The sequence below is a fragment of the Protopterus annectens genome, chromosome 6.part0 (assembly GCF_019279795.1).
Source record: "Protopterus annectens isolate FY-2018-M chromosome 6.part0, PAN1.0, whole genome shotgun sequence".
NCBI lineage: Eukaryota > Metazoa > Chordata > Ceratodontiformes > Protopteridae > Protopterus > Protopterus annectens.
In genome coordinates, this window is record NC_056737.1 from 627,401,573 (window position 1) to 627,425,034 (window position 23,462).

The following is a 23,462-nucleotide window of genomic DNA, read 5'->3' on the forward strand; positions in this document are numbered from 1 at the left end:
GACACAAACACACATTATAAAGGCTCATTATGAGCCCTCCAACATAGGCTGCCAACATGTAGTAATGACAACCAACCCCAATGTAGCCAAATAAGGTGCTATCTCCATTACCACCACGGTGCCTTAACTACTTAATAAAGTAAATAAATTATGTCTCCAGTGTCCCCCTTCTTTTCCCCCCAGTAGTCCATTTCCTATACTATAACACATAGTAATATTCCATGTAGCCCAATGGTTGTGCCCATGCAGTAGTCCTTCCCTAGAAAGAAAGACAATATAAATACCCGGAAATCAGGTGGTTTTCTTACCCACAGACGTTTCAGTTCTTAATCTGATGTGGTACATATAAGATAACGTAGAAAACATAAACTAGCAGATACCCTCCCCGGTCCTCAAACAGGTGAGAAGAACTTGCTAGAGGATGGTAAGGACATGGGGTATAAGAGATGGGGCTGCAACCTGAGAGGTCAGCTACAAAAGAAGGCTAAGGATTGTGAAATGCATTACAGTTGTAACCTAATTAGAAACTTCTAGTGCTGGGAGCTATTAAGTTGCTGACAGAAATTTGGAGGAAAACTGTCAGATATTTCAGAGAAATATCCTGCTACCATCAGGGGATTGGCATACTCGTTAAGATGTTTACCTGATTCTCACATTTGGAAAAATTGGCTAGGCTTAAAATGACCTACAAGGGCCACTAGCCTAGTACTAAATAAGTATGTAACTGCATTTAATACATGACCTGTGTGATGATACTACTTGCACCTTTCTGCTCTGTTCCCATCTAATTGCATTTTTTAGTTTGTTCAGGTGTCTTAGCTATTCTGCACTTCTATTTCAACATGTAGAATTACTTGTAAAAGCTATATGCTTGCATTTTAAACCCTGCTGGGCCAAAGTCTTGTTTAACTCACAGTTGTGGCAGAACTGTGTACTCCTACTACCAGATTTGTGCCTTAATCATTCATTACTGTATTTTTCCATAAACAGTGTTACTGGATAATTTCTATATAGTCTGGTATCTTAAACTGTAGTAGGAGTTCAGTAGTGAGAGAATTGTCTCTGCTCCAGTTTGTGCTTCAGTGCTTTTGTATTATGCTTACCATTTTCCTGCTTGCATTCTGTCAGCCCCATCCCCCATTAACACAGTAAGTTAAAGTTTCTGAAATAACTCAAATATTGCCTTTATTTGATTGCTAGCATCTGTAGGTAGCCTGCTTGTTCCTTGAAAACTTTCCCAGCCCTGCCACTCTTCTCCTGTTTGTTGCTGTTTTATAGGGCTGTGTCTCTGCCTTCCATCCCTTATGATTACCTGATTTCCAAAGTCCCTTCCTCCCCTCTTTCATTGCTGACTGTTGTATAAGCCGTTCGTGTACTCTTCCCACCCATTGTATGCCATAGACCTGTGATACTTAGTGCCCACCCAGCAAACCAGTATGGTTCTTGAGTAAACCTCCTTTACTATATACTGTCTCCTGCTTATTTTCCTGGAACTCAGCAAAGCTTAAATCCTAGCCTGCATTCCAGAAGTGTTTTATCAGTATATCCAGGGTAAGTTAAGTACTTTGCTTGTTAAATTGCACTTGTTATTTTCAGTGATTGCTTTTGTTTCCTGCTTTTATGTATGCATTCCACTGAATTTTTTTTTGTAAAAAAAAATTGATCTTCCTCTTACTGTTACTGTCTTGAAATTACCTTCAGCTAGGGATTTCCAGCTAATTGTTTAAGTGGTTTGTGTTAGTATTGAACTAGTGCATCTCTTCTACTGTGTTTTACATCAAGAGGACTGGGTTTATTCATCTTGTGGCAGGAGGTGTTTGCCTGATTTATATCAGTTGGAAAATACACAGAAGGTCTCATAGTGCAGCCATTTTATTGGCCAGAGGGTTCATTTAGTTTTCTGTTTTTTTCTGTGCTGCTATAAATTTTGCATGCTTGCATGGGTTAGCAGTGCCCTATACAACAGCAAACACCTTTAAAGCAAATTTTCTGTGTAGAATGATCCACAAAACCATAACCTGTAAAGTAGCATTATAGTGCAAATACCTTGTGTGCTAACAAACTTTAGCAGGGCCTCAACTGGCAATACGCACAGATTTAATAGGATTCAGTACTGTAAACATTAATGTTAGTAGAATTTAATACTGTTTAACTTAATCTGCCCAGATAAAGCACCCTTACTAGTCTGTACAAACAAAGCACCCGTAATGGTCTTCTAACAACAATACACTACCCTCTTGTACCTCACAAATCAAAGGACTGAACATTATGGATATGCAATTTTCTAATTTCTCTGTTGTCACCTTGGTGGATATGGGCATCTTGAGACAATTGTCGCAATTGTCTTATGTTTACTGGCAGCCATTTAATCCTTAAAGAATCAGACGCAGTGTGCGAGAGGTGTAATTACACAATGACACTGGAGGCTAAACTGTCACATACAAGTCTACATCAAGTTGTCGAAACCACACACACAACACCCACCTCACTTTTCAGCTTCATAGAAGAGAAGATCTGGTCATAAAAGCAGCTGACAAAGGAGGGGCCATTGTTGTAATGGATGCCACATGGTATAGAAATAGAATGCGACTTATGTTAGAAGATGAACATACATACAAAAAATTAAATAAATGGGATCCGGACGCAATGATTAACAGCTTCAGAAGTAATTTGCATGATATGTTTATGGAGAGGCGTCTGTCCAAAGAGCTTTTTGATTTCTTTGAAATAAGTAAACCTACCATTCCGAGTATCAGTGGTCTTCCAAAAATTCACAGAGACTACCAAAATCCCCCTCTGCAACCTACTGTAGCAGGTAGAGGTTGAATAACTGAACCCCTCTCTATTTTTGTTGAGAATGAACTGAAGAAGGCTTTACCCAAAGCAAGAGCCATGCTTAAAGATACGGGTAGTTTCTTGACAGATCTTTCCAAGAAGGTAGGTGATTTGACAGATTGTTGGGACCTTATCTTGGTGACCAAGGATATCAATAGTCTATTCACAGTAATACTGAATCAATATGGAATTGAAGTCATTCGTGAATTTTTACATCAAGCTGGACTCAACTCAGGTTTACTTTGCTCCCTATTAGAGTTGATTCTAGATAATAATGTGTTTGTTTATGGCCATGATATTTATTGGCAGGTCTGGGGGGTGGCCATGGGCACCCACTGTGGCAACAGCTATTCTGACTTTGTGCTTGCATATTGGGGAAAAAGGGAAGTTACTGAGTGACTCAAATCCTTGGCATCGACATCTGCTCTATTATGGTCATTTTGTGGACAACATTTTTATTTTATTGAAAGGTGATGTGGACCAGCTGTCATCTTTTACTGATTACTTGAATTCCAGCACCAACTTTTTAGAATTTAAGGTCAGTTACTCAAGGGAAGAAATTGACTTTCTGGTTGTTAGAATTATATTGCAACAACATGCTGGTTTGAGCACGAATCTATATAGAAAAAATACCTGGAGAAACCATTTTCTACACCGCAATAGCATGCACCCTGGCCATATTTTCAATAATATTATGGAAAATCAGGCACTGAGAATCTCTAGACTATCTACCAATGATGACTTCAATAGGGAGCACAAAGAATTACAAGACAACCTTAAAGAAAGGGGTTACAAAGGTAGGGACTTAACAATGAGAACTGATGTTAAAGGCTTAAGAAGTAAGAGAGGATAGCCTTACTTTACCAATAAGGGACCCTCAGTATATAACACAGTTGAAAGAGGAAAGAGAATTAAGAATCAAGTAAATTGTATGTTAACTTACAGTACGGATAATAAAGAAGTATGTGACATTATAAGGAGATTCTGGCCTATATTAATTGAAGATGACAAGATAAGAATTATCGTGGGGAAAAGCCCAAAATTCACATTTAAGAATAAAAGTACATCAAAAGACTACTTTGCAACAAAGATGGCTTTGAATATGGGCAACCCACTGACAGGAAGGGTACATTCAGATGCAATAGATGCAAAGCTTGTGCATCTATTGATGGTAGCAATACCTTCAGGCACCCTGTTACTAGCAAGTGCTATAAGTTTGATGTTGCAATAGCAAACATTTGATTTATCTTGCATCCTGCTGCCAATGTAGTGTTTTCTACTTTGGCAAAATGGATCAATGTCTAAAGGACAGGATTCTACGACATCTTAGAGATATTAGGAATCTAGATCCCAAGAATGCACTTGCACTTCACATCTTGCTTAATCCTACACATATATTTAAATTCAAGGCTATTGAATGTGTATTTCAGTCGTTCAGGCAAGGTGATGTTAATAACAGGACTGAGATTCATGAGATCATCTGGATAACTAATATGAGAGCTGATCGTTTTCCTGTTCTAAACAACTTAGTTCCATTTAAACCAATACTGAAAAATAGAAGGCTCTCTATTAGCTCGATTAAGGAGGCTTGACTGTTACTAGGCTGGTGATTGGCTTAGCTTCCTATTGGAGGATGAGAAGGTGTGGACTAAACATCAGTTTACCATTGGTTGATTTATGTTTTAATCTAGAGAGAGAGCGGAAAGGAAACTAAGATTTGATTAAGGCTATCACAGCCGAAAGCGCTTATCTGGAATTGAATTTACCAGCTCTTCACCTTTGTGTTTTGTTTTATTCACTTGTTTTAAGTGGTTTATATTAAAGACATTTTTAACAGTTCAGCCATGGTGGTCTACCGAGGAACTATACCACATATTTGCTACTTTTTCATTCGGTTGCCTCTAGCAGCTTTAAAGTATGTCTTTCTCTCCCAGTTTTAAGAAATGTAGGTACTGCGGTATGAAAAAGAAGAAAAGTTAGATCCTGTCAGGTGCCAGGATCTGGCACATAACACATGCACTCAGGTCGCTCAACAACAGGTACAAATATGACTCTGTCATTGTACATGTGCGTGTGAATGACCTGAGATGTACCTCCCTGGACTACATGAAAAGAGACATGGAGGATCTCTCGGATTATGTAGCCCAGGCGGTATGACCCTAGCCCTGAGCAGCATCCTACCATCACCCAGAATGATACCACAGTACAAGCAGAAAATTATTGATTTAAACAATTGGCTAAATTTCTGATGTCATTCTAAGGGAATCCAGTATCTGTCTGCCTGGGATGACATGATTGACAGACCTTGATGCTTTGCTAGAGTTGGCCTGCATCTGTCACCCTGGACTCGGATAGTGGACAAGGCTCTTGACACCCCTATAGTGCCTTTTTTAGGTTGTGTTCCAAAGAACAAATTACCACCATAACAGCTACAAACAAATGCAATCTGAGGGTCATGTTGCTCAATGCTATAAGTCTAAATCTCAAAATGCACTCACTCGAGGCACTCCTTAAAATGGAGAACATCAACATTTGTACAGTAACGGAGACCTGGTTCAAGACAGCAGAAAGCACCCCTGCACTACCAGGCTATAACTCATTCCACACCTTTCGGCCCCAGAAGTTAGACCAAAGCTCCAAAGGCGGTGGTGTCTCCATATTCATAATGGATGCGCATGCCTCCAGACTGGTAGTCCAACATAACGCATCAGAGATACTTCAGGTGCAGCTAACATTGGGTAAGACAGCGAGTCAGGTTGTAGCCAGCTATAGATCCCCAACCATGTCCCAAGACTCACACTCCACGTTCTTAAGCACCCTGGAGAATACTAGGGTCCAACCTAACACAAAAAGGGAAGTTACTGAGTGACTCAAATCCTTGGCATCGACATCTGCTCTATTATGGTCATTTTGTGGACAACATTTTTATTTTATTGAAAGGTGATGTGGACCAGCTGTCATCTTTTACTGATTACTTGAATTCCAGCACCAACTTTTTAGAATTTAAGGTCAGTTACTCAAGGGAAGAAATTGACTTTCTGGTTGTTAGAATTATATTGCAACAACATGCTGGTTTGAGCACGAATCTATATAGAAAAAATACCTGGAGAAACCATTTTCTACACCGCAATAGCATGCACCCTGGCCATATTTTCAATAATATTATGGAAAATCAGGCACTGAGAATCTCTAGACTATCTACCAATGATGACTTCAATAGGGAGCACAAAGAATTACAAGACAACCTTAAAGAAAGGGGTTACAAAGGTAGGGACTTAACAATGAGAACTGATGTTAAAGGCTTAAGAAGTAAGAGAGGATAGCCTTACTTTACCAATAAGGGACCCTCAGTATATAACACAGTTGAAAGAGGAAAGAGAATTAAGAATCAAGTAAATTGTATGTTAACTTACAGTACGGATAATAAAGAAGTATGTGACATTATAAGGAGATTCTGGCCTATATTAATTGAAGATGACAAGATAAGAATTATCGTGGGGAAAAGCCCAAAATTCACATTTAAGAATAAAAAGTACATCAAAAGACTACTTTGCAACAAAGATGGCTTTGAATATGGGCAACCCACTGACAGGAAGGGTACATTCAGATGCAATAGATGCAAAGCTTGTGCATCTATTGATGGTAGCAATACCTTCGTGCACCCTGTTACTAGCAAGTGCTATAAGTTTGATGTTGCAATAGCAAACATTTGATTTATCTTGCATCCTGCTGCCAATGTAGTGTTTTCTACTTTGGCAAAATGGATCAATGTCTAAAGGACAGGATTCTACGACATCTTAGAGATATTAGGAATCTAGATCCCAAGAATGCACTTGCACTTCACATCTTGCTTAATCCTACACATATATTTAAATTCAAGGCTATTGAATGTGTATTTCAGTCGTTCAGGCAAGGTGATGTTAATAACAGGACTGAGATTCATGAGATCATCTGGATAACTAATATGAGAGCTGATCGTTTTCCTGTTCTAAACAACTTAGTTCCATTTAAACCAATACTGAAAAATAGAAGGCTCTCTATTAGCTCGATTAAGGAGGCTTGACTGTTACTAGGCTGGTGATTGGCTTAGCTTCCTATTGGAGGATGAGAAGGTGTGGACTAAACATCAGTTTACCATTGGTTGATTTATGTTTTAATCTAGAGAGAGAGCGGAAAGGAAACTAAGATTTGATTAAGGCTATCACAGCCGAAAGCGCTTATCTGGAATTGAATTTACCAGCTCTTCACCTTTGTGTTTTGTTTTATTCACTTGTTTTAAGTGGTTTATATTAAAGACATTTTTAACAGTTCAGCCATGGTGGTCTACCGAGGAACTATACCACATATTTGCTACTTTTTCATTCGGTTGCCTCTAGCAGCTTTAAAGTATGTCTTTCTCTCCCAGTTTTAAGAAATGTAGGTACTGCGGTATGAAAAAGAAGAAAAGTTAGATCCTGTCAGGTGCCAGGATCTGACACATAACACATGCACTCAGGTCGCTCAACAACAGGTACAAATATGACTCTGTCATTGTACATGTGCGTGTGAATGACCTGAGATGTACCTCCCTGGACTACATGAAAAGAAACATGGAGGCGCTCTCGGATTATGTAGCCCAGGCGGGTATGACCCTAGCCCTGAGCAGCATCCTACCATCACCCAGAATGATACCACAGTACAAGCAAAAAAAATTATTGATTTCAACAATTGGCTAAATTTCTGATGTCATTCTAAGGGAATCCAGTATCTGTCTGCCTGGGATGACATGATTGACAGACCTTGATGCTTTGCTAGAGTTGGCCTGCATCTGTCACCCCTGGACTTCCGGATAGTGGACAAGGCTCTTGACACCCCTATAGTGCCTTTTTTAGGTTGTGTTCCAAAGAACAAATTACCACCATAACAGCTACAAACAAATGCAATCTGAGGGTCATGTTGCTCAATGCTATAAGTCTAAATCTCAAAATGCACTCACTCGAGGCACTCCTTAAAATGGAGAACATCAACATTTGTACAGTAACGGAGACCTGGTTCAAGACAGCAGAAAGCACCCCTGCACTACCAGGCTATAACTCATTCCACACCTTTCGGCCCCAGAAGTTAGACCAAAGCTCCAAAGGCGGTGGTGTCTCCATATTCATAATGGATGCGCATGCCTCCAGACTGGTAGTCCAACATAACGCATCAGAGATACTTCAGGTGCAGCTAACATTGGGTAAGACAGCGAGTCAGGTTGTAGCCAGCTATAGATCCCCAACCATGTCCCAAGACTCACACTCCACGTTCTTAAGCACCCTGGAGAATACTAGGGTCCAACCTAACACACTCTTACTAGGTAACTTCAACTACCCCTCCATTAACTGGGCAAACTACTCGTGTACCAATACACTTGCACAACGTTTCCTGGAGTTCATTAATTCCAGTACCCTGGACCAGCTCGTTCTTACCCCCAGTAGAGGTAGCAACATCCTTGACCTGGTTATTAGTAACATGGGCGACCGTTGCTCTACACTAGTAGTCATCTCCTCCCTGGTTAGATCCGACTGCAAACTAATCACATTGGAAATCCACATCCCTCCACCCACCCCCAGCAAAGGTAACCACCATGAAAAACTTCTCCAAAGCTAACTTTGGGATCCTAAAAACAGAGGTGGGTAACCTCACAGCACCCATGCAAATGGAGAATAGTTGCATGACTACAGAATCATATACCAGTGCACTGTACGAACATGTACACAAATGCATGGATTTCGCCATACCCAATAGAACCAAGACACACTCCTCAAAAAAAAAAAAAAAAAAAAGGAAGCCAATCTGGTGGTCCACTGCCATAAACAAACACTGCAACAGAAGGAGGAAACTGATGCAGAATAAGGTGAAGTCCCAAGACTAGAAAACCTCCCTTATCTGCCTCAACAAAAAGTTGAGATCCCTCATCAAATCCTCTAAAACTAGGTATGAAAACAGAATTGCAGCAGATAGCAAAGACAACCACAAGGCCTTCTATAGTTATGTAAAGAATCTCCATGGCAATACCCAGATGTGCTCTGAGCTACTGCACAGTGGTACCTCCTATACTGAGCCAACAGATATTGCCAGTATACTGGCTGACAGATTCAGTGCCAACTTTACCCCCCCCCCCCCAAAGGACCAATCACAATACCAGTAGATTGCCAGGTACCCAGTATTACTGCTGCACAAGTTAAAACAGCACTGTCCAAAGCCAAGAATCCAGCTTCTATGGGACCTGACAATATCCCTGGTTGTGTTCTACATGAACTACAGAGTGAACTGGCACCTCACCTGTGTACTCTGTTCAATCACAGCCTCACCTCAGGTTTTGTCCATGCCAAATGGCGCACTGCTAGAGTTATCCCTCTCCACAAAGGAGGAGCAACTACGGACGCTGGGAACTATCGCCCCGTTAGCCTGACAAGTCTGATATGCAAAGATATGGAACGCATCATCATGGACCTAATAAACAAGGTTATAGGGAATCTTCAAACTTTGGATTGCACACAGTTTGGTTTTGTGAACGGTAGATCATGCCTGCTCAACTTGGTCGACTTCCTTGAGTTAGTCACCAGAGCTGTGGATGAAGGCAAGGTGGTTCATACAGCCTAACTTGATCTGGCCAAGGCTTTTGATACCATTCCCCACTCAGGAATCATAGAAAAACTCACTAAGCTTGGCATCAAACCCTATATCACTAGGTGGGTTGCAAACTGGCTCAGAGATGGTGCCCACAGTGTGAAAGTAGCTGACTCCAAGTCAGACTGCCGATTAGTCACGAGTGGAGTCCCACAGGGTTCAGTCCTGGGTCCTCTCATGTTTGGTATTTACTTCTCTGAAGTCCAGGCCAACACAAAGGGACTCTGGCTGACAAATTTCGCAGACAATTGCAAGTTGAAAGCTATTTATAACTCCCCAAGTGATGTTGACATCTTACAGAGTGGCCTCACTGTGACCGACTGGTATCAGAACCATGGCCTTAAGCTCAATGCCAAAAATGTGTCATCGTCCCCTTTGGGAAAAACCTGCTTCCCATGAATTACCACATTGATGGTAGTCCACTGAAAACAGAAGACGTTATAAGAGATCTGGGAACACAGGCTGACAGCAACCTCTCTTTTGATCACCACATTGCCACTGTGATCAGAAAGTCCTTCTGTGTGGCACATCTCATTATTAAGGGTTTTACATCCAGGAAGAAAGAGGTCATTGTCTTCCTCTACTATTCCCTCATTAGGCCAATCGAGTACAATGCCCCATTTGGCATGTACCTAACTAGACACCTGCAACAACTAGAGAGGCTGCAAAAGTACCTCACAAAGAGGATCCTAGGCTATAAACACTTGTCCTATATGGACAGACTCAAAAATCTCCAACTATTCTCTGTCTCAGATCGCTTACTTAGAGGCGATCACTGCTTGGCTTACAAAGCCATGTCTGACCCAGTTCTGTTAAAAATGCTACATCTAAAGAAATCCCAATCCCTCTGGACCACATGCACCAGAGACCTCAACCTCATTACCACAGTTACAGAACATGCTGGAGGGACAGGTTCATAACCCAGAGACTGCCCATGCTATGGAACAGACTTCCTATACATGTCAAGAAGAGCACCTCACTGACCTTCTTCAAGAAAAATCTTGATGAGTGGATGGGAAACAGAAAATTCACCCCAGGGATAATACCAGTGGCTCTACTCGACAGAGGCACTGGGAACTAATGGGTGGCACTATGCCAGGGTAATCCTATTGCTAGGCTTGTAAAAGCCCCAGGGCCATTAGCCTAGTACACACCTATGAACCTATAAAACAGCATGACAAAAGAAAATTTGATACAGTTTTTGTCATTCTTGTATAGGGGAATGACTGGATTAAGGCCCTTAGCTTGATCCAGTAACATGTTTTAAGAGAAAGCAAGTAAATGAAAAAGAACATTACATTTTATAAAACTGTTTTCTAGCAAATACATGTATGCTTAGTAGCATATCTGTATCTGGTCCTCATAGCTTCATGGAGACAATCTGATAAAGAGAAATCGCTAGGAGATAATGTTTACTGAAAGGATTAAAGTGTTTTCCCAGCTGGGAGAGCTATCAAGATAAGACAAAAACAGACAGCACTTAGTAGAAGCACAGGCTGTACCATGCATCTTAGCATGAATAATCTTTCTTTTAGGTTAACCCAACTCTGTCAGTGTAGCTGTCAGATTGGGAGACATGTTCCTTTTAGGATGTTAAAACTTCAGTATTTGAAGATATGCATAGTTTTTTTGTGTTAGTATTAAGTTAAGAGATTTTAATGGGGGCATTGGGGTGTTTTTTTTGTTTGTTTGAGGACTTTCAGTAAAACAAAAAGTTTTGTAAGATGTAACATAGGTTCAAATGGATATGATAAGAAACCGTATAAAAGATCAAATTGCCAAACAATGTATGGTTTTTACACAGAAGCTGGAAGCAGACACTTAAAAAAGCTGTTACACATAAAAGGTGAGAATAATAACTTTTTAACACAACAATGCTTACTGTAATGTCTTTAAATGTCAGTGATCTCACAGATAAATACAAAAAGTAAGAGTAGGGAACTATATTAAAAATGTAGAGTGCAAATACTATGCTACAAGAGACGCATTGGAAAGAACTAAACATGTGAATTTGATAAAGAAAGGTTTTTGGGGTAGTTATTCAGTGGAATACCTGGGAAAAAGAAGAAAATAAGTGTTTATATAATTGCAAGAGGAGCTCCAAAAGTTACAGAAGATAAATAAGGTAATAATGGTAGATTTGTAGTATTAAGGGGTTACTGGCAAATAATGATGATTACATTGGCATGTTTTTATATTCCACCTAAAACTGCTGTAATGTAGCTTAAAAAAATTTAAGCAAGGAATATTACTTATAGGTGGGGACTGGAATTTGCATTTAATTGAAAGTCTTGATACACACCTAGTAACTACTTTAGATCATGCGCTAATAATAACAAAATAAAAACACAGGTAAAGAAATAAATATGAGACACTGGCTCTTTCCATCTGTCTGTTGAAAAGAGAGGAGTTTAAGGAATATATAGTGGAAATTATTCAGGAGCTATTAGAGAAGATATAAATTTCTTCTGAAAATATAGCTATGGAGTGGGATAAAATTAAAGTGGAGTGGAAATAAAAGAATTATTATTTAGAGGGACTGACAAATGTTAAAGTATTACAGATTAGGGGGAATCTCAGAGAACAAGAAGAGGAGCAACTGCAAAATCCTAAACAGAAAATAAGTGATTACATCAGTAATACACATGAGTTTAAAAAGACTGCTGTTAAGCAACTGTTTTTTGATAACTCTAGAGCACAAAAGCTTGTAGCACAGTGACTCGGAACAGAAAGTAGAAAGGGCTGTCAGCAAGCTTAGGGAGCCTACAACAAGGAAAATAACAAGAGATACAAGAGATCCTGTAGAGGTATTAGAAATATTTCAGAAATTTTATGAAAGTCTATATAAAGCAGAGAAATATGGAAATCAGGAAAAGGTACAAATGGAAATGTTTATGGAAGAATTAAATATGTCAAGGTTAAAGGTAGATGAGGTTCAATTACTAATAGGATAGAAGGAGATGAGATGAAAATGTTGATGTATAACCAATCCACAGGAAAGTCGCCAGGATTAGATGGTATTCTTGTGGAGGTTTGGAAGCTAGGAGGAAAAAAACTGATAAGATCTGGAAGGGTTTTTTAAACAGTATTTTAAGGGGAGAAGAAGTACCAACATCCTGGAAGAAAGCAGTGGTAGCTGTAATATCTAAAGAGGGTAAAGACCCATCAGATCCAACTTCTTAAAGGCCCATTTCAATACTAAACCGTGAATATAATGTGTTTGTAATGGTTAAAAGAATGGCAAAAGTGATGCTAAAACTGATAGATATGGATCAGTGTGGTTTTATGGAGGGGAGGCAAACATTTGACAACATTAACAGGACATTGATGACCCAGAGAAAATACCACTTTTGTTGGTGGGTCTTGATGCAGAGAAAGCATTTGACAGAGTAAGCTGGGACTTTTTGAGCAGGGCAATGGAAATATTTGCATTCCTGATAAAATGATAAGATTGATTTGGAGGATATATGAGGGATTGGAGGTGAAAATTAAAGTGGGTGGGGTCCTCTATGATAATTTCTGCTTGAGCAGAGGAACTGGGCAGGGGTGTCCACTTTCCCCTTTGTTATTTGCTTTATATTTAGAACCACTGGAAAGAAAATAAGGGACTCAAAAATTCAAGGATATAATTCATATGGTAGTCAAGAAAAGCTGACTTTATTTGCAGATCATATTATTTTAAACCTGATAAAATCAGAAAATGACATTTCAGTGTTCTGGAACATTTTGAGACTGTTTCATATCTTTTTGGGATAAAAAATTAATGAAGCTAAAACAAAGAAATATCTGTAAATTATGTACCCCCACACACTTTTCATCAATATCCATATTTATGGGGACAACCCAGCCACTGGGGATGCACAAGCCAGTACATTTCTTTGTGCCGGTCCCAAGCCCGGATAAATGGGGAGGGTTGCGTCAGGAAGGGCATCCGGCGTAAAATTGTGCCACATCACACAAGCATGAAAACTGTACAGAAACTCATACCGGATCGGTCGAGGCCCGGGTTAACAATGACCAGCACCAGTACTGTTGGCCAACAGGGTGCTGGCGGAAATTGGGCTACTGTTGGCCGAAGGAGGAGAAGAGGCGGAAGGCATGCCCGAAGGCAGGTAAGGGCTAGGACTGTGATTGTGAGGGTCGGAACTTTGAATGTAGGCAGTATGACTGGTATAGGGAGGGAGCTAGCTGATATGATGAAAAGGACGGTTGGTATATTGTGTGTGCAAGAGACCAGATGGAAGGGGAGCAAGGCTAGGTGTATCAGAGGCGGTTTCAAATTGTTTTATCATGGTGTGGATGGGAGGAGAAATGGCATAGGCATTATCCTGAAGGAAGAGTATGCTAAGAGTGTTTTGGAGGTGAAAAGAGTGTCGAATAGAGTGATGTTTATGAAGCTGGAAATTGAGGGTATAATGATGAATGTTGTTGGTGCATATGCTCCACAAGTTGGGTGTGCGATGGATGAGAAAGAAAAATTTTGGAGTGAGTTGGATGAAGTGGTGATGACTGTATCCAAGGGTGAGAGACTGGTGATTGGAGCAGATTTCAATGGGCATGCTGATGAAGGGAACAGAGGGGACGTGGAAGTGATGGGTAGGTATGGTGTTAAGCAAAGGAATGCAGAAGGTCAGATGGTAGTGGATTTTGCGAAAAGGATGGACATGGCTGTGATGAATACGTATTTTAACAAGAGGGAGGAGCATAGGGTGACATACAAGAGTGGAGGAAGATGCACACAGGTGGATTATATCTTATGTAGAAGGGCAAATCTGAAGGAGATTGGAGACTGTAAAGTGGTGGCAGGGGAAAGTGTAGTTAGGCAGCATAGGATGGTGGTTTGTAGGATGACATTGGTGATCAAGAAGAGGAGGATGAGTGTGAGGGCAGCACCAAGGATCAAATGGTAGAAATTGAAAAAGGGTAATTGTGAGGTGATATTCAGGGAAGAGTTAAGACAGGCACTGGGTGGCAGTGAAGAGTTACCGAATAGCTGGGTAACTACAGCAGAGCTAGTAAGAGAGATGGCTAGACGGGTGTTTAGTGTGACATCTGGAAAGAGGAAGGAGGACAAGGAGACCTGGTGGTGGAATGAAGAAGTACAGGAGAGTATACAGAGAAAGAGTTTGGCGAAGAAGAAGTGGGATTGTTAAAGAGATGAAGAAAGTAGACGAGTATAAGGAGATGAGGTGCATGGCAAAGAGAGAGGTGGCAAAGGCTAAGGATAAGGCATATGAAGAGTTGTATAAAAGGTTGGACACTAAGGAGGGAGAAAAGGACCTGTACTGATTGGCTAGACAGAGGGACCGAGCTAGCAAAGATGTGCAGCAGGTAAGGGTGATAAAGGATAATGAGGGAAACGTACTTACAAGCGAGGAGACTGTGTTGAGCAGATGGAAAGAATACTTTGAGGGGCTGATGAATGAAGAGAATGAGAGGGAGAGAAGGTTGGATGATGTGCGGATAGTGAATCATGAAGTGCAGTGGATTAGCAAGGAGGAAGTAAGGATAGCTATGAAGGGGATGAAGAACGGAAAGGCTGTTGGTCCAGATGACATACCTGTGGAAGTACCTGTGGAAGCATGGAGGTGTTTAGGTGAAATGGCAGTGGAGTTTTTAACTAAAATCTTGGAAAGTGAGAGGATGCCTGAGGAATGGAGAAAAAGTGTTTTGGTACTGATTTTTAAGAATAAGGGTTATATGCAGAGCTGTAGTAACTACAGAGGGATTAAACTGATCAGTCACAGCATGAAGTTATGGGAAAGAGTAGCGGAAGCTAGGTTAAGAAGGGAGGTGATGATTAGTGATCAGCAGTATGGTTTCATGCCAGGAAAGAGCACTACAAATGCGATGTTTGCTCTGAGAGTGTTGATGGAGAAGTACAGAGAAGGTCAGAAGGAGTTGCATTGTGTCTTTGTGGATTTAGAGAAAGCATATAAAAGGGTGCCTAGAGAGGAGTTGTGGTATTGTATGAGGAAGTCGGGAGTGTCAGCGAAGTATGTAAGAGTAGTACAAGATATGTACGAGGGTAGTGTGACAGCGGTGAGGTCTGCGGTGGGAGTGACAGATACGTTTAAGGTGGAGGTGGGATTACATCAAGGATCAGCTCTGATCCCTTTCTTATTTGCAGTGGTGATGGACAGGTTGACAGACGAGATCAGAGAGGAGTCTCCGTGGACTGTGATGTTTGCAGATGACATTGTGATCTGTAGTGAGAGTAGGGAACAGGTGGAGACGACCCTGGAGAGGTGGAGATATGCTCTAGAGAGAAGAGGAATGAAGGTCAGCAGAACTAAGACAGAATATATGTGTGTGAATGAGAGGAAGAATAGAGGAATGGTGAGGATGCAGGGAGTAGAGGTGGTGAAGGTGAATGAGTTTAAGTACTTGGGATCAACAGTTCAGAGTAATGGTGAGTGTGGAAGAGAGGTGAAGAAGAGAGTACAGGCAGGATGGGGTGGGTGGAGAAGAGTGTCAGGAGTAATTTGTGACAGACGAGTACCAGTAAGAGTGAAAGGGAAGGGTCTACAAGAGGGTAGTGAGACCAGCTATGTTATACGGGTTGGAGACAGTGGCATTGACAAAAAGGCAGGAGTCAGAGCTTGACATGGCAGAGTTGAAGATGTTAAGATTTGCACTGGGTGTGACAAGGATGGACAGGATTAGGAATAAGTATATTAGAGGGTCAGCCCAGGTTGGAAGGTTTGGAGACAAAGCCAGAGAGGCAAGATTACGTTGGTTTGGACATGTGCTGAGGAGGGATGCAGAGTATATTGGGAAAAAGATGCTAAGGATGAAGCTGCCAGGTAACAGGAAAAGAGGAAGGCCTAAGATGAGATTTATGGATGTGGTGAGAGAGGATATGCAGGTGGTTGGTGTGACAGAGCAAGATGCAGAGGACAGGAGGAAATGGAAACAGTTGATCTGCTGTGGCGACCCCTAACGGGCGCAGCCGAAAGAAGAAGAAGAAGATCCATATTTATGGGGACATGATAAAATGAAGTGCTTAGGAGTATGGATTAAAAATTATTCCAGTGTGGCAGCTAAGGATATGTAGGAAGAGACTAAACAAAAGATAATATAAAAACTGAGAAATTGGAAGCTCTGTTATATGGACATGGATAGTAAGGTATAAAATGTTTTTAGTCCTTTTAATCTTATACACAGGTTGGGCATATTTTTATCAACCAAAGGAGAAATTTTGGATAGCAATTAATAAAGAGCTGAAGAATTTTATCTGGGAGGGGAAGATGGCAAGGGTCAGATGGGATAAGCTGATTCTTCCAATAGAACAAAGCTGATTGGGATTGCCCAGTTTTTCAGAGCTACATAGTTAGGGATCCCATACATAGCACAAACAGAAACCGATAATTCAATGTGGAAAGGAATGATGAAATGGGGGGAAAGTGAAGAAACAAGGAGAGACTGGGATTTTTGATGTAGATCTCTAAGGAGAATAACAATAATCATGCATAATATATATTCATAAAGTAGCAGAAATCAAATAACTAAGCCAACACTGAAATGGAGAAAGGAGATTCTGCCAATAGGGATGGCTGCAATTAGGGATACAGACAGGCAAAAGGGAGCTAGAATTTATTGGAGAAAATTGGCAAAGGAACCAAGGTATTAGAAGCAAATGACTAGAGAGGGAAAGATGATAGAATGGCAAGACGCCACGAATTTATTTGGACTGCAGGTTAGAGATTGCCTTCCCTATCAAGAATAGATATCAAGAGTACAGGCAAAGAGAAAGAAATAGGGCTGCCCTAAATGAAAGACCATCTCTGGTACAGTTTTTAGTAGACTCTAGAACAGAAGATGCTGTTTAAAATGGAATAATTAGTAGAGCATACGTACATTATAACTATAAGACTCAATCAGAGGAGGTTAGAACGGATTGGGATTGGGAAGAGAGATTATTTAAGCCATTCACAAATAAATAATTGGGGAATATATGTATGTCTCCCAAATATACAACAGTATCTAAAGATTTGGGATTGTTGCTTGGAAATGTTTACATAGATATTTTTATACACCATGTAGACTCCAGAGAATGTTTTCGCTGGTAGACACAAATGTTGGAGGTATTATGGGAAAGAAAGAAATAATTGGGAACATATTTTCTGGGAGTGTAATAAATTGCCAGACTTTAAAGATTCCCTGCAGACTACTCTCTCAGAGGGTACTGGGTGATCTAATTGGTAGATTTATGGAAATTATGTTTTTGAACTATGATACAGAATTGGAATTCCCTAGACATAGTAAGGCCATGCTGAATCTGATTATGGTGGCTGCCAAAAAAGCAATTAACTAGAAAATGGAAATCAAAGTCTAATCCAGCTTTACTAAAATTAGTGAATATAGTAACAGAGATGAAACAACTGCCATTTGAATCTTTAGAAAAGGGTAGGAGCAAATTACATAGAAAAAATGGAAATTGTGGGAAGGGAGGGATGATGTTTAAAATAAGGCAGGATTTAAATTAGTTATGTAATATTTGACAATGATTGGGTAGATTATAAGTGATATATAATGTTTGCAACTGAAATTATGTCAATGTGGTCTGTGATGTATAATGCTTGCAATGAAGATTATGTCAGTATGGTTTGTTTTCAGTTACATAAATGTATGATTGTTTATGTAAAGATGTTTCTTTAAAAAAAAAAGCCATGGCTTAAAACTCACTACCAAAAATGCATTATAGTTCCTTTTGGGAAGTCTGCCACCCCAGGTATGTCATCAATAAAACACCCTTATAAGTTGATTCAATAATTAGGCATTTGAGAACTCATGTAGAGACAGTAGCCTAGTTTTAACCAAAGTGTGTCCAAGGTCATAAGAACATCCTTCTATGTTGTTCAACTTTTAAGCAAGAGCATGACATCTAGGTCAAGAGAAGTCATCATACCACTGTATCAGTATGTAGCTGACCAGACACATGCAGCAAGTGGAAAGTCCAGAAAGGTTCTTTACAAAAAGGGAGTAAACACAGTGTCCTATGCTGATTGCCTCAAAGCTCTGTCTCTTTATTTGGTAAAATATGGACTTCTGAGATGTGATCTTTGCCTGGTATACAGGGCATCCCCTGGACCCTGTTTTGATGAATTTCTTTACACATCCATAAAACAAACAGCATCAGAACTACTAGATTAAAAGACCTAAATTTTGCTTACAATGTAAATAGGACGTGTTGGAGAGACAGATATGTTTCTCAGAGAATTGCCATTCTCTGGAACAGGCTCCCCATCCATGTGAAACAAAGCTCCTCCCAATTCTTAGTTAAGCACAACTTGGACTTGTGGATGGGTAATTGAAACTTCACCCCTGGTCTGACCTTTACATCTCTGATGCACAGAGGCAGTCAGTAAATCATCCCCCTCCCTATAATCAAATTTTTGGGTTACATTTGGGTTGCACATCTGGACTTTTAAGGACCCTAGTGGTTGGTAGCATAATATAGACCTCTGAACTAATAAGCAGAGTAGTACGTGCACTACATTACTCGTATGATATCAAATAAACAAACCTCATTTTTTTTTCCTACTTGTGCTGAGAAGAGGAAACATTATGAATTTCACTTAAAAATGAATTAAAACAATGTCTTGGACTGGCTTGTAGTAGAATCAGCCTTAAAAGAAATGTGTAGAGGATAAAGGACATTTTAGCTGAATGTCACTTTCCTGAAAAAGCAAGTTAAGCAGCCAAAATGTTAGTGGCCAAGATATCTCCACAGGCAAAACTTTTGTCCACTGCTGCACACCAGTTAAGATAATTAGTTGAGAATCCAACAATGCAATGGGAAAAAACTTGAGTTAGTCTTGAAATGAAAGGGATTGCCCATTCACCACATGTGGGTTCCTCAGCTGTATCTTATCTCAGGCATAAATAATGGAACACAAGCTCCTGTTCGTGATCCTTCCAGTATGCATTCAGCACAATCCACAGTGAGCAGTTAGACAATGTTGTTGTTTGTCTTTTCGGCTTTTTTTGGTTAGGGGTCGCCACAGCTGAACTCAGGTCTGCTAATGATTGGCAGGCGCTTTTTATGGTGCCGAGTTGCCAGCCCGACGCCTGACCTTCAGCGAAGGCACGCCCATTCACACATGTCTTTCGGAGGCCACTCACCCGCAGGGAGGACATGCAGACTCCACACAGAAGGCACTCCAGCCGAGAATCGAACAGGAGAACCTCTTGCTGTGAGGCAACAACGCTACCGCTGTACCACCGTGGCTACTAGTGAGCAGTTAGACAATCAAATCAGAAAATTGAAAGGATGAATACAAAACATGTTAGAGCAAATATGCTGTACTTTATTGTGGGGGGGGGGGTGAGTATTTTTAGCTACTTTTCATACTTCGTCAGGCTATGCTAAAGAGATGGAATAAAAAGCAGTTACATGGGGGGATCAGTATACTGGATGTATAAATTGGTCAGTGTAAACCTACTAACAAAAATGACCAAATAAAGAAAAAAATTAGAAAAATTCTGTAATGTTGTGCCCAATTAATGAGACAAGTTAGAGAAGGGAACCAGTACAATTGAACCTAGAGTTTCAGCTGTCCTATTGGTAAGTATCCAGTGGGGAGCAAAAAACTAAGATGGCTTGACCGTTCAAGAGATGAATCTAGAATTGAGCTAATCTCCATAAGTGCTGGTCTTTGAGGGATATCATTGTGTGTGTGTGTGTGTGTGTGTGTGTGTGTGTGTGTAGAGGGTATCACCAGAGTGCAAAATAGGGACAGAGTTTTTCTTAGTCCTGTTGATTCCTGTTATTGTTGTGTTGCTCAGAGCAGCTGGAGTCCCCCAAAGTGGTAGTAGTGGGATAAGAGGTCTAGAACTTGTTACCTATGGCCTTCAGCAGTGAAGGAGGTGAGTTTTTAATATACTTGATATCCACTTGAGTGCATGGATGCAGAAGATGTGTACAAGTGTGAGTATGCAGTCTGCATGCAGGCTCCCATCGGCACATGCATCATGTTGCTTGTCATCATGCGCTACCCTCTAGCCTGTAGCTGGGGTAGTACAGTAGGGTTAACATTTACATCCAATCCCAGGATGGAAGATAAGCCATTTTCTTTCTTGGCCCAACTTCTTGGCATGGTCCTCCAGTATCTTCATTTAATTGCAGAATCTGTGTTTCGGGCATTAAACAGAGGTGCAAAACCCTACCGCTAGCAGAGCCAGCTTGACTTAGGACATATTTATTGACGGAGGTAGTCTTTCTTCATGAATACTTAAGCATGTAGATAATGTTGTCCTTTGTGTCATATGTAATACATTTGCTGATACAGCATTTGCTTCCATTGTAGTTATATATACTGGACTAGTTTGACCGCCTTTAAATGAGAGTCTAATAAAATGAAACAAACTGTTCATCACTTTGTATTTTTACTATTATATGTATTCTTCTTTTTGCAGTCATTAATATTCCTTGTTCGAGATTGGAGCTTTCCATATGAATTTCCTTATGGTGTTGATGGAGGTATGAGGTTTTTGGAAAAACGACTTAAGGTGTGTAATAAACTATGCAGTTGATAATTCTGTGTTGTGTGAAGGAGATTGCTGCACCTTGTGTATTAGTTTGTGTAAGTTTATTATTTAGAAATATGGAGTGTGTGTGTTTTAGATCATCATAACTTAGTTCTAGTTTTTTAAATTAGGGATAAAAGTAAATATTTCAGGATAGGTTAGTTAATATGTTTTGTTTGTTTTCATTTTTCCACTGTCCTGTTCTTTTAATAGTTTACATTTGAAATAAATTCTTCACCATAATTTTTTTAACTAATGAATGAACATTTCAGTAGTCATCTGGTACTTGAACAAGTAATATTTTACACACAGTTATGAATGGTTGAATTTTGACATATGCAGATTTGTACTGACTGTATTTGCTATTACTTCCTGTAGCTATAAAGTAGCTGTTAAAACTATTATACACTTTACGTACCCAAGAGTATCTCTTACAGAGTTTCAAAATTGTTATAAATTAGTTCATTTTTCAATATTTATGGTGAATATATATAATGTGAATTGAATAGATGGATACTTTTTCAATAAACATGGAAGTATGTCCGCACTGTTTTTTTTTTTTTGTTTGTTTTTTTTTTTTAGTTTAAGAAGCTAAAATGTATATTATTTCTGCTTTGACCAGCTACAGAGACTACAGTTATCAGTGTCAGTGGTTTAACAGGTAGCATACCCGCCTTTGGTGCTGGAAGATGAGAAGGTTGTGTGTTCTGTTTCCACACCAAGTCCTTGGATTAATTTTCTAATATTGAAACTGCAGTGCAGCGTAAAGGGGAAGCTCAAGTGGATATAAACAATCCTGTGCAGTTATCAAAAAAAAAAAAAAAAAAAAAAAAAAAGAGTAGAAGTACTATATTTAAAGAGTCAAAGTAACAAGGTACAAAACTTAAAAACACACCCCCTACTTATAATAACCTTTTTCAATAATCCTTCATCTTTTTTATATTTACAAAAATAACATGGAACACAAACTTTATTTCTTTATTTATTTATTGATTGATTGGTATTTGTTGACCGCGGAAGTCCACTGGGCAGGCAAACCCTTTTTCAGTGGAGGCCCGTGGAGAAAAACTCCATATTTATGCAAACAACAAAGCAATACAGTAGAGAAGTACAAATCTGGGAGAAAGGCTCCACAGTTAAGACAAACCACTACTACAGAACCACACAATTGCAAAGCATATGTTATACAGGTTACTTATACATGCACCATATTGCAGGTAAGCTGTATTGCAGAGAAGCAAAATAGTGATCTGCAATAATAACTTTTTAGTCAAGATGTCGATTGAAAACATAGGAGGTATTAGAAAGGAAGAATATAGTTGAATAAATTAAGGGATTAAGGGGGCTTACATTGTATATCACATGTACAGCTGGGATTATCTAAAAAGTAGGTTTTTAGTCCAGCTTTAAACGACTTCAGGGAGTCTAGCTGGGTAATGGAAGAAGGGAGGGTATTCCAGAGTTTGGCTATGTTATAGGAATACAGGCACTGTCCTTCTCACTTATTTGGTTTAGCTATGCTCAGAAGGGTTTTCTCTGAAGAACGGAGAGTTCAAGTAGGGGTGTATGTGTGCAGGATGGATTGGAGAGCTGGGCATTTATGGGGTTGGAAAAGTAACTTATGGGCAGTAGTTAGTTGAGTAAACTGGAAGTAGTGGTGGAATTCTAGCCCAGATAGGTTTGAGAGAGTGTTGCAGTGGTATGAGTGGTTAGGCAAGTTAGGTGCAAAATTTGCTATCTTATAGTAGCATTGTTGTAGCTTATTACTGAGTGATGTATGGAGATGGTGAATATGGGGCTCCCGTAGGTAACGGATGGAATAAGCAGGATGTTTGCTAATTTGATCCTAGTTTGTTTATCAAGGTAAAGTTTGTGTCGTTATAGTTTGCCAAGTTTGAAGTGGGTTTTCTTTACTGTATTGAGTATGTGTTTTTCAAAAGAGAGTTTATTGTTGATAGTAATTCCTAGAAGTTTTGCAGATTGTGCTTGTTCCATTACAGTTTTGTTATGAGAGAAAATTTTGAATTCTGTAGTTGGAGGTTTTGATGAGGATAATAACAGTTTAGTTTTTTTGGGGTTAAGCATTAGTTGAGAGTCATTTAGCCATGTTTCTATAGAGGAGAAGGCATTTTTGGTGATTTTTTGGAGGTTAAAGAAATTATTGGAGGATGAGATGATTGAATCGTCTGCATATTGAATTAGTATGCTTTGATGGGAGGCTTTGCTTAGATCATTAATGAATATATTGAAAAGTAGTGGTCCTAAGATGGATCCCTATGGAACACTGTGTTGTTTTCCAGGTAATCAGATTGTTGGTTTTGCCATCTAACTGATTGCTGTCTATTGTTTAGGTAGGAGGAAAACCAGGTTGTTACCCCTTGGGACCAACCCAGTTTGTGCGGTTATTGCAAAGCTTAGGGTGAGATGCTGGTCGAAAGCTTTTG

At 39.8% G+C, this 23,462-nt stretch overlaps 1 protein-coding gene across 2 annotated transcripts in view; it reads left to right on the plus strand.

The window, feature by feature from the left end:
• Positions 1-23,462, plus strand: part of ATL1 (atlastin GTPase 1) — a 903,853-nt gene that overhangs the window by 638,961 nt on the left and 241,430 nt on the right. For both annotated transcript variants that reach the window (XM_044074302.1, XM_044074301.1), the window contains exon 7: positions 20,908-21,000. In XM_044074302.1, coding sequence (XP_043930237.1) covers positions 20,908-21,000 — 93 coding nt within the window. The remainder of the gene's footprint in view (positions 1-20,907; positions 21,001-23,462) is intronic.